General features: G+C 41.8%; 1 protein-coding gene across 1 annotated transcript; it reads right to left on the bottom strand.

Moving 5' to 3' along the window:
* Positions 1-56: 56 nt before the first annotated feature.
* stxbp2 (syntaxin binding protein 2) lies at positions 57-12,167 on the bottom strand. Its single transcript, XM_058050275.2, has 19 exons — positions 12,002-12,167; positions 10,851-10,900; positions 10,685-10,766; positions 8,461-8,537; positions 8,311-8,386; positions 8,137-8,240; positions 7,847-7,998; positions 7,476-7,560; positions 6,350-6,480; positions 5,939-6,046; positions 5,802-5,859; positions 5,659-5,724; positions 5,427-5,507; positions 2,779-2,920; positions 2,609-2,715; positions 2,387-2,485; positions 2,231-2,316; positions 611-768; positions 57-524 (listed from the first exon to the last, which is right to left on the bottom strand). The coding sequence occupies exons 1-19, from the start codon at positions 12,036-12,038 to the stop codon at positions 418-420; spliced, it is 1,806 nt and encodes a 601-aa protein (XP_057906258.2). The 5' UTR covers positions 12,039-12,167; the 3' UTR covers positions 57-417.
* Between the last annotated feature and the right edge of the window lie 132 nt (positions 12,168-12,299).

Here is a 12,299-nt window from a genome sequence, read left to right on the forward strand (position 1 = left end):
CTCTGCATGCATCACATTCAGCCACAATTTAGCAAGGGAAAGCTAATCATGACCACAGTAAAAGTTCAAGTGAACATTTTGCATTTTTATTACTTATTTTACACACACACCACAAAGAAACAGACAGCCACCACATTCCAGCTCTATATTAAGTAAATCAATCAGCTAAATTATTAAAGACAGCAGTTCTGGGGGCGGGGTTTTAATTTAAAATACGAGAATCATAAGAATGACATACTATGTTGCAGCAATGAGGCTAGTACGGTAATTAAAATGTGAATACCGTCATTCAATTTAAATCAGTGTACACAACTAATTTCTGAGCAAATATACAAAAAAAAAAGTATCTTCATGTTTGACTTCAAATATTTGTTATGACATAAAACCTACAGGAGCAACTCGTTTTCGTCATTGTGCTCATCCTCTATTAGGCTCTACGTTATCTTCACAAACCGGATTGGGAACCTGGTCCAGACTCTTGAGATCACTCAGGAAGCTGGTTGGAGTCAGGATGTGTGATGAGCCTGCCCACATCAAATGAAATATGAATTCACGTGCCGATTCTAATACAAATGAAGCAATGGGTTAAAATTAAGGTGGCGTGGCTTACCTATCACTACTTCCCATTTGCCGCCGCTAGCGCGAGTGACTTCATATGCCGAGCGCATCTCCGACTGCGTCACGCCGCCGATGACAAAGATAATGAGCCTTGGCCCGGTGTGATATTCTGCAGCAGGTTTGTTATTGTGCCACTGTCCAACACGGGCACTGCAGGGCGGGAAGTCACAAAATCATAACCAGTGATGCCATAATTATTTAGTCATGAGTTATAGTTAATAGTTAAGGCTGAGTTATTCGACAGCAAAGTCAAAATCTTCATTGGCAACCACAGCTCTCGCTTCTCTTTGTCCCTCGTTTATTGCGGTTAATTGGGTTGAGGGTTGTGGGGGGTGCTGGAGCCTATCCCAGCTGTCTTCGGGTGAGAGGCGGGGTACACCCTGGACTGGTGGCCAGCCAATCACAGGGCACATATAGACAAACAACCATTCACACTCACATTCATACCTATGGACAATTTGGAGTCGCTAATTAACCTAGCATGTTTTTGGAATGTGGGAGGAAACCGGAGTACCTGGAGAAAACCCACACATGCACGGGAAGAACATGTAAACTCCACACAGAGATGGCCAAGGGTGGAATTGAACCTGGATCTCCTAGCTGTGAGGTCTGTGCGCTAACCACTCCAATTCTGTGATGCCGTTACTGTGGAAATTATAGGGCCAAAAAAAACTACAAACTAAAACACCTCTCACCAACTCAACAGTGCGTACAATTTGGGCTGCACGGTGTACGAGTGGTTAGCGCGCAGGCCTCACAGCTCGGAGACGAGTTCAATTCCACCCTCGGCCATCTGTGTGTGGAGTTTGCATGTTCTCCCCGTGCATACGTGGGTTTTCTCCGGGTACTCCGGTTTCCTCCCACATTCCAAAAACATGCTAGGTTAATTGGCGACTCCAAATTGTCCATAGGTATGAATGTGAGTGTGAATGGTTGTTTGTCTATATGTGCCCTGTGATTGGCTGGCGACCAGTCCAAGGTGTACCCTGCCTCTTGCGCCGTTTTTGGAATGTGGGAGAAAGTTGGAGTCCCCGAAGAGAACCTATGCATGCACCGGGAGAACATGCAAACTCCACACAGGGTGGAATTGAACTCGGGTCTTCTAGTTGTGAGGCCTGCTCGCTAACCGCTCGCCCACTGTAATAGTAATTTGATGACCTGTTACTAAAAAGCTGTAATGATATTAGTAACGCCGTTACTCCCGACGCTCAACATAACACCCATTTCACCCGCCGGCTTGTGGAGCTATTTTAATGACTACTCAAGATTTAATTCTGCACTTTGCTCAACAGGAAGTACACAAGCATTGTGCATTACGACAGATTAGGAGTTGAACTCGGCGGGTCCGTAAACACCATCAAGATGGGAATTCCCTGTGGGATTATATGAAACATTCAAAGCAAAAACTGGCTTATTTTCACCTTTTAAGCTCTCTACTCACTTTTTTTGCTCTTAAAAAGCTCTGCTAGGACTTAGTTACAGGGATAAAAGCTTTTATTTAGCAAAAAAAATAATAATCTGTCTGTGACCCGTGTTTAGTTTTGATTAAAGAGAGACAGTAGTGGTTCACGTTGTCTAGGAATGTTCCAAACATGACACAAGCGGGACCCACCTGACTGGTATGTGAGTGGTGCTGATGGGGGCGGGGTCAGATATGTACGGCCACAGACGTTTGTCCAGTTTGTCGTCGATGGCATTCTGATGTGGGGAAACAGGCAAACGCAGTTGAATGCAAAATCCATAATTTGCATAATTTTTTTTTCCATACCTCCATGATGTCTTTGAGGACGGGGGTCCATCTGGAGAGCTGGTAAGTGCTCTCCGTGCGCTGTTTGCGCTCTGGCATTGTTGCACCGGCATTGCTGCCCTGAAATAAATTGCACTTGGAACTAGTATGAAATATCTTCTGACAGTCTTATTATTACACTTGTATGGTAGTCAATGGAGGTTTTCCATTATTTCCTATATCAATATCAATATCAATAAATACCCCTGCAATGATGTTACAGCCCAGATTCTGAAAGTTGGTGATGATGTTTCTGTCGGCCGTCACGTTAGCATGCTGTATGAGTTTGTCAAGGTTCTCCTCCCCGATGCCTGCACAGATCCATCACATTATTCAGAGCCATGATAGAATCTAAGGAGAAGAGAATTGCCTGCCTTTTTTCTTATGGAATATGTAGAGCAAGATGATGCGGATCTTGTCGTAAGCCTGGATTCCGGTGTCGAGCAGCACCGGCACAATGCTCTTCATGGCATCTTTCAGGGGCTCCCCCTCTGCGTTAGCCCCCATGGCCAAGTCCTGTGGGAGAGACATGGCCAAGGTTACAAGGTTTACTGAACATAGCGATACACTAAAGTGGACTTGTTTTGCTTTTTCAACTTTTCTGACCTATAAATGATGTTAGAATGTTGTATTCTCGTGTTAAATGATTCCAACGTTACAGATCATGAGGTCTGCAACGCTCAGTTTTAGAGAGTTTATATGGCCGTGAGTCAGAAGCGCAAGCTGTAGGTAACAATTTATCAGGATCCTAACTGTGTTTATTTGTTATGAGTGAGTGGTTGTCTGTGTAGCATTATAGAGTGTGCATACAGGGAGCAAATTACAAGCTCACCGATGTCTGGAGTTGTTAATACCCCTTTTCCACCATGGACAGTGGCCTACCCTTGTTTTTTAAACATGGCTAGTCTCGCAAAAAAAGTGTAATAACCACATTTCTACTACCGATGTTGTAGAAAACCTACCAGCAGTTCCTAACCACTTTTCAAGTACCTCTCCAAAGGGTTCATTCATTTATCATCAATCTTATGCCAACAAAATGAGAAAGTGGGGTTCGGTAGTAGTTCGGAAGTACTCAGGAGCGCCACCAAACACAGTGGCGTGTGGGCCGTGGGTGGAATAAATTAAACAGACCATTTTGGAAATCAAAGGAAGTACAGCTGGAATAGGTGTAGATTCTGGAAGATCTAGAAAGCTTTCTGTGCAGGCTAACATGTGTAGCTGCTGTGTAGGAGTCCACAACTCAATACAAAGAGCGGGGAATTAGCCTAATTGGTACCCTTTAATGTTATGCGGGTGTACAGAAGTTTTAAATGGTATTTGACTAAGTAATAGAAACCCACAAAACGAGTCCATAATTAGGATAGCAACCTCAGATGTAAAATAAATTCTGGATTATCCCCTTTTATCTAATACTAAGATTATTGCATCACTCACATTCAATCGAAGGAAATGTTGCCCCTTCAGATCCAGCATCTTATTTTTAAGCCTCATAGAGTTATTAGAAATTGGTTAAGTACTTTTTGCATAGTCATTTAAACCCCATTGCAATAAAAACCTAACCTCCCTGGCAGAGGTAATGCTTCCAGCCAAACAATGTTAAGCACTTTTAAGGATGACAGGTGGCAGCAGTTGTTGCTGTTTGGATCTCTGTGTCCGTCTAAAGAGCCGTCTAAAGAGCTAAAACGAGCCTGTTGGATTTACAAGGCAGTGGCATTCAAACGTACAAGCCAAGACCGCATCACTCACAAAACCTGGATCTGTGCTGTAAACTCCTTGGACACAAGACAAGGTCTCACGCAGCCAAAAACTACATGGGATACCCCGATACCGCCAGGCCACAGACATGTGCCCGGAAGGATTTTTTTACATGTTTCAAGTGTCCGAACACTCAGTCATGACATAAGAGCATCTCCCGCATATACATATGTTGGTGTTGGGCTACAAGCTTCTTAAAAAAAAAAAAATTCTGATGACTATTCTCCATTAAACACCACCACTAAACCATGTCAATACCGTTTTAAACACACACCAGTGCTATAAATAAACGCCAGCCGAGGTCAGTTGGTGCGCCGAACAGGGAAGGAGAATACCGCGCCAGACGTACGTTCGCTGATCCCTACCGATTGAATAAATACAGTTTGTTTTCACAACACATACGAGCAGACAAGTTCCGAGAAGTTTAAAAGCCTTGGCTGGGAATGTAAGGCTGCTTTTCCTGTGATGTGCTGAGGGATCAAGAGTCCATTATCCTACTTCTATTTATATGGTCAACTACAGATGTACGTAGCAGCTTCACTCACTTAGCTGCCAGATGTACTGAAAGATGACCTCTGCAGATGTTACATATCACAGCCACAATAACACTACTGTTTTTTTTTTTTTTGCATTTAGACTCGGCAACCCTCGACAAAATGATATTCCAAAATATCACTTAGTTATGCAGGTATACAAACACCAATATTTATCCAACACATATTATTATAGTATTGCCTGGCCGTTATTGTTTACAACATCCAATTTTATACATCTATAATAATTTCTGTTGTGATGTTGACAAAGAAAAGTGTGCTATGTGATTATAAAATGAAAGTTGGGGCATTTTAGCACTAAAATGGCTACTTGACTCATTCAATTCCAGCTTTCTCAAAAGCCGTCCCTCTTGGTACTGGACATTTTTGATGAAGCCATATATATTCATCCAAAATGTCTAAACGACAGTTCTCCCCATGCATGTGTTTCCTCCCACATTCCAAAAACATGCTAGGTTAATTGGCGACTCCAAATTGTCCATAGGTATGAATGTGAGTGTGATATGAATCACACCAGTCCAGGGTGTACCCTGCCTCTCGCCCGAAGACAGCTGGGATAGCCTCCAGCACACACCCCCACACGACCCTTGTGAGGATAAGCGGTAAACGAAAACGCCACAACATAAAGAACACCCAAAAAAAAATGCAGACCTGCTGCTAGTGGAAATCGAATTAACAGCGCCTCTTCTGGTTGCAGTGAGTATTACACTGACCTGTTCTACTTGACACAACTTATCAATAGAGGCCTGGAACTTCTTCATGCAGGCATCAGCCAGGTTCAAGTGAGTGGAGTACTGTAAAAGAACACGAGCGTTAGTGCACAATAATAATAATAATACTACAGCAAAGAAAATGTGCAAAAATAATCTCTTTTCGTTTTAATATCTGGATCATTTAATGTGACTGAATCTATTAAAATATCACTAAAAAGAATGAACTGCTCACCATGCTCAGCTCCTTCTGATACTGTGGCATCTTCTTTAACATCTGAGAGAGATCTTTGAGGTTGGCCTGAAGTGCAAAAACATAAACAGCCCCACATTCAGTAATTAGAAAATAAAAAAATTATTATGTTTAGTTATACGCACATTATCAGTGGACATCCTCTTGCTGGCACAAAAAGTGTGAAGCAGCTCCGTCACTTTCCTACACAAGTTGAAAACAAAGCATAGTGTTTTTTTTTTTTAATGACAGTGACAGCCGGGTCCGAATTTGCCACACTCACTTGGAGACGTCTGCGATGTGCAGATGTCTGAGCTGAACCCAGAGCTCGTCATCTTCATCCAGCAACACGTCTCTCTCTTTGGAATTCCCAATGCCGGTTGTCTGATAACTTGAGATAAAAAAAAAAAAGTACACAAAAGTAAGGATGCCAGGAAAAAACATACTCACAGGGAATCAAACAACAACAAAAGTAGCAGTCGTGTAAGGATACTGATCAAAACCAAAGATGACTCATTACAATTCACAATTCCAGAAATGAGTACAAAAAAGCAAAGCTTATGTAATCCTACTCCCCGTTTGTTTCACATCAATTGCTAATACATTTGTTCACTTCCTGTATTCAACATGCACCCTTTTCCAACTCTGAATAGCATCAGAGAATGGTAAGGCATTGTAACAGTTTATTTCTCACGTGTAGATGTCTTTCTGGATATCCAGCAAATCGTAGGCCATGGCCTGGAGGGTCAGCTCGTGTAGGAGAGGAGAGACCGGATCGAATCCACGATCGACAATCAGTAGCTGGGATCGCGCCTTGTTTGGCCCCTAAAAGCAATGGAGTCAGTATTAAATTTAGGATTCATTAAAAACACGTGTACACAATTAAGCCTGTGTAAAGTAAAAGTCAAGTAAAATTGTCATGCCAATGTCATGCAATATTGTAAACCTCCAGCGTTTCGTCATACATTCGCTTATTTGTGGCGGCCCACCACAAATACATTTTTGCCAATAAGACGCAACAGAAACATGAATGATCCCCGACGTAAATATATTGCAGTCCTGTAAGAAACACTGACGTCTCTCATGCCGAATGCAGTCAAAAGGAAACACGGAAAAAGAATACATGCCTGTTATGCAAAGAGTCCACTGGGCCGGCGCCAGTTGGTGCCATTTCGCGGCAATGCAATTTACTGTGGCGTCAATAAGGTGCCCAGTGGCGTGCAGTGGCTCAAACTGCCTCCAACTGGCTCGTGGTGGCCCGTAATGGCGGGAAAAATTGACTTTGGCGGCAAGAAAACTTCCATTTTTTTAAAATCTTCGTTGCATCACTTGCATCATGCAATTGGCATAAAGTGTCCACCAAGTGGAACCAAATGTCACAAACAATCTGCCTATTGGAATGCACTGGAATGTAATGGCGCAAGCCAAGTTGCGCCAATGATGCTAGGAGTCCACTGGGCCGGCGCCAGTTGGTGCCAGTTCACGCCAAAGATTATGTGATTGGCGTGTAGTGGCTCGCTGTGGCGCCAACCACATAATCTTTGGCTCGAACTGGCACCAACTGGCACCAGTGGACCCCTAGCATTAAGACTCATGCTGGATCAAGGGAAGGTGAGCTAAGGAGTAAGGAGCAAAGGAGGAAGGAGAAGAAAATCAAAGACACCCACAACCTGTAGAGGCCAAAAGCTGCATCACCCCAGTGGAGGTCTATACACACTCTTGTATGGAAAGAGCTGCTAGAGCAGAATAAAAGGAGAGAAGAAGAAAGCCACGTTACAGAGAAGCAGTATTAATGCACTGGAAAACGGGCTGTTCCGAACCTCCCCCATGCTTGGGTTGTCAGCTTTGTGGGCGTTCAGGCGCTGGTAGACTTCTTCGGCCAGCTTGGCGTTCCTCTCCGGCCCGCTACGAGACACAAGGGGAATTGTGCTTTTCAATAAATTCTACTCAACGTGGACCCATCCACGTCGGATGGTCGGATGGATGGATGGATAATAAATAATAAATAATAAATAATAAATAATAAATAATAAATAATAAATAATAAATAATAAATAATAAATAATAAATAATAAATAATAAATAATAAATAATAAATAATAAAAAATAAAAAATAAAAAATAAAAAATAAAAAATGAAAAATGAAAAATGAAAAATGAAAAATTATGTGGTGAATAAATAGCGTGCATACTTGCGGTATCGGATTGCCGGGTACTCTTTGAGCGTGTCGCATAAGGTCGCGATTTGCTCGGCGAGAGTCTCCATCATTTTGTCCCGTTGGTCTTTGGTGGACTTTTGGCTGTAGAAGGTGTGGAAGGAGGTCGGATCATCCAGAGAGAAAACCTGTAGGAACATTAGAAGAAAATAAAATCTTCCACCCTTGAGAAATACCGTCATATTTTAATCTTGCAAGATCTTGTGGCATAAGATCACAGCATTTTGACCACAACCAATAGGGGGCGCCAAAGTGCGGCGTCTTACCTGAGACTCATAAGGCAGGAAAGCAACGTTGACCTCTTTTAAAGTCTTGGCCGCCTTGGAGACTCTGGATCTCGCAATTTCGTTGAAAAGATTATCAGGGCAAGCTAAACAAAGCCAGCAAAACAATTTGTGAGACAATTTGTTGACACATTTTGGAGTATTTTACAATCTCACTGTCTGTGAAGAAGATGTGGGCTGCTTTGTAAGTAAAGGCCGTGTCCTTGAAGTCTTTGATGAGCGCACGAACAGACTGCAGGGCAAAAGCAGACTTGTGTTATCACTTTTATGACATACTACATTTTGCAAAATGAGCTGACATCGGACCTTTTCCACAGGCGAGATCAAATAAATGGCCTCCAGGCAGGCAATGGGCTCCCTGCTTTTATTCAGGTCTTCCACGACTGAAAGCAGAAAAACGGTATGGCATGTTTAGAACCTACAGTGAAGAAAATAAGTATTTGAACACCCTGCTATTTTGCTATTTCTCCCACTTAGAAATCATGGAGGGGTCTGAAATTTTCATCGTAGGTGCATGTCCACTGTGAGAGAGATAAACTAAAAAGAAAAATCCAGAAATCACAATGCATGATTTTTTAACAATTTATTTGTGTGATACAGCTGCAAATAAGTATTTGAACACCTGTGTATCATCTAGAATTCTGACCCTGAAAGACCTGTTAGTCTGCCCATTAGAAGTCCACCTGCACTCCATGTATCATCCTGAATCAGATGCACCTGTTTGAGGTCGTTAGCTGCATAAAGACACCTGTCCACCCCATACAATCAGTAAGACTTTAACTTGTAACATGGCGAAGACCAAAGAGCTGTCCAAAGACACCAGAGACAAAATTGTACACCTCCACAAGGCTGGAAAGGGCTACGGAGCAATTACCAAGCAGCTTGGTGAAAAAAGGTCCACTGTTGGAGCTATCATTAGAAAATGGAAGAAGCTAAACATGACGGTCAATCTCAATCGGAGTGGAGCCCCATGCAAGATATCACCTCGTGGGGTCTCAATGATTCTAAGAAAGGTGAGGAATCAGCCCAGAACTACACGACAGGACTTGGTCAATGACCTGAAAAGAGCTGGGACCACCGTTTCCAAGGTTACTGTAGGTAATACACTAAGACGTCATGATGTGAAATCATGCATGGCACGAAAGGTTCCCCTGCTTAAACCAGCACATGTCAAGGCCCGTCTTAAGTTTGCATATGACCATTTGGATGATACAGAGGAGTCATGGGAGAAAGTTTTATGGTCAGATGAGACCAAAATAGAACTTTTTGGTCATAATTCCAGTAAGCGTGTTTGGAGGAAGAAGAATGAAGAGTACAATCCGAAGAACACCATCCCTACTGTGAAGCATGGGGGTGGTAGCATCATGCTTTGGGGGTGTTTTTCTGCACATGGGACAGGACGATTGCACTGCATTAAAGAGAGGATGACTGGGGCCGTGTATTGTGAGATTTTGGGGAACAACCTCCTTCCCTCTGTCAGAGCATTGAAGATGGGTCGTGGCTGGGTCTTCCAACACGACAACGACCCGAAGCACACAGCCAGGAAAACCAAGGAGTGGCTCCGTAAGAAGCATATCAAGGTTCTAGCATGGCCCAGCCAGTCTCCAGACCTGAACCCAATCGAAAATCTTTGGAGGGAGCTCAAACTCCGTGTTTCTCAGCGACAGCCCAGAAACCTGACTGATCTAGAGAAGATCTGTGTGGAGGAGTGGGCCAAGATCCCTCCTGCAGTGTGTGCAAACCTGGTGAAAAACTACAGGAAACGTTTGACCTCTGTAATAGCAAACAAAGGCTACTGTACCAAATATTAACATTCATTTTCTCAGGTGTTCAAATACTTATTTGCAGCTGTATCACACAAATAAATTGTTAAAAAATCATGCATTGTGATTTCTGGATTTTTCTTTTTAGTTTATCTCTCTCACAGTGGACATGCACCTACGATGAAAATTTCAGACCCCTCCATGATTTCTAAGTGGGAGAAATAGCAAAATAGCAGGGTGTTCAAATACTTATTTTCTTCACTGTATATGTAAGACAACCAATGTGAACGCAATTACAAATACACAGCAGCGATGGCATGAGGTCATTACTTAATATAACAGATTCACGGTGTCATCTTACAAAAAAATCCAAACTCATCACACAGCAACTTAACACTCAAAAGTAGCTCAAAAATATACAAGTATCAATACCAGTACCATACCCTACCACACTACCCTCTGTCCACCAGAGGGAGACAGAAAAACCCAGAGGGAGGCTGACATCACTGCAGCGCCCAGGCAGGCACCAGGGAATGCTTTGCTTGGATGCAATGCATTATGGTAAAACATTTTCTTTATTTTAAACTCATATTGGTACTAGTATATTGCCAAGCTACGTTAGCATTCTTTGTAACATGGCACCGTGAGTCACACAACCTCATGGAGATGTCACAAGAATTGAACTTTACCATAAATTAGCCACACCGTTTCAGAAAAAGTGGGGGCTTATACATCAGAATTTATGCTATTAAGAGTCGCACACTTACTGGTGACGCCTTCCGCCAAAATGTCAGACATTTTACAGCAGGAAGACAGAATGCGCATGCTCATGTGGTCCACAATGAGTACCTGAAGACAGATTAAACACAATTCATAAAATAATTACTCAACAGAACAAAATATTTCTATTTCATATATTTGGGGCATGTTTACCTTCCACTCGCCATCTTTCTTTACGCTCTTGATTACACCGTTGAGGATTTCTATAGAGACAAACACAAGGATTGAAACTTAGTGTTACGTTGCCTTGACCTATCAATAGAAGGATGTAGAACAACACTACCCAACACAAATACATTTGTTATAGATCTATATGGCACTTGTTGTCGTTTGGTCAACCATTTTCACAAATCTGTTCATGAAAATAGCGATGTATTAGATAGATTGTGTAGATTATCTTTAAAATCAGCCCAAAAAACATAATTCATGTTGTTTTCATTACCAGTGAGTGTTTAAAAAAATGCACGCACTTCATATTCTGTTGTTAAATAATGTTTAAAACCATAAGATGATGTGTCCCCCAACACCACAGACTCATCACATCGAATGTTCCATTATTGTCATTGTCAATATACAGTTTTATAATAAAAAAGATGATGTGTACATACTAAAATCCTGTCAAATCCTGCACAATTACAACAAAAACAGACTTTTTCTGCTCCTTTTTGTTTCCATTTTACATTATAATTTCATCAAATGCTTTACTTTTTTCTATCTAAAGAATTACAGTAATATATTTTTGAATGAGTGGGGCCCTTTATTCCATTATTTGCATCATATCAGGTACTGAAAAGGGCTGCAATAATTATGATTTGTGCAGCACTACTGTGAAATTATTACAAATACTACTTTTTGTTGACTGCAAATTAAATAAACGAAAATGTTCAAGGTCATAATCGGTTAACATATTTTTTTTTTGGGGGGGGGGTCCACAACCCATTTCCGCTCTATAATTTACGCCCATGGACGTAATCAATCGGAACTTCCCAGTACGTAAGCTAGCTGTCATTAGTCTTCAACTTTTCAGTCATTTCGACGTACACTTACGAAGGCAACGACAACCAAGTTATTTTACAGAAGTTCCACAAAATGAAGATGTGCCACTTGTTAGTAACTACTTTGCCTGAATTCGGTATTTTAAATCAGTATTCGAGCCCGGAAACAGCTTTGAGGAACCAACTTGTCGTTAACATTAGCTATTGAATACGGTGTCTTACGCATAACTTTAAACATGGAACAAAAGTATTTCAGTTGGGGGGGGAAAGGCTTGAAAATATGTCGAAGAAGGAATATATGTGACTTACTTTCTCCTACTATTGTTTTTAGCCCACTTGGTGCCATCTTGACAGGAGTCGGGTGACTTGTTGGAAGTCACTTCCTTGTTGTTAAAAACTGCCTGGTTGGTTCGTAATGACTATTATCTGTGTAACAGCGTCCTCTAGTGTCTGATGGTGACATAGCATGAGCTGTATGAGACCCAGAAATATAGTATTACGTTAATTATTTGCATTAAAAGTGTTTTTTTTTCCAGTCAGAAATGCTTTATTTTTAATGTACTTATTCTGTAGTGTTTAGAATTGGAAATAAAGCTATGTTTGGGCC

The sequence above is a fragment of the Doryrhamphus excisus genome, linkage group LG16, assembly GCF_037039965.1.
Source record: "Doryrhamphus excisus strain RoL-2023G ecotype Guam linkage group LG16, RoL_Dexc_Guam_v1.1, whole genome shotgun sequence".
NCBI classification, from domain to species: Eukaryota; Metazoa; Chordata; class Actinopteri; order Syngnathiformes; family Syngnathidae; genus Doryrhamphus; species Doryrhamphus excisus.

What these genes read in the sequence shown, in the direction of transcription:
- stxbp2 (XM_058050275.2), bottom strand. Translation starts at nt 12,038, where the DNA reads ATGGCACCAAGTGGGCTAAAAACAATAGTAGGAGAAA. An exon ending in TGATCTCGCCTGTGGAAAAG is followed by an intron (nt 8,387 to 8,460) that starts GTCCGATGTCAG and finishes TTTGCCCTGCAG; the next exon opens with TCTGTTCGTGCGCTCATCAA. An exon ending in ACAACCCAAGCATGGGGGAG is followed by an intron (nt 6,481 to 7,475) that starts GTTCGGAACAGC and finishes CATTGCTTTTAG; the next exon opens with GGGCCAAACAAGGCGCGATC.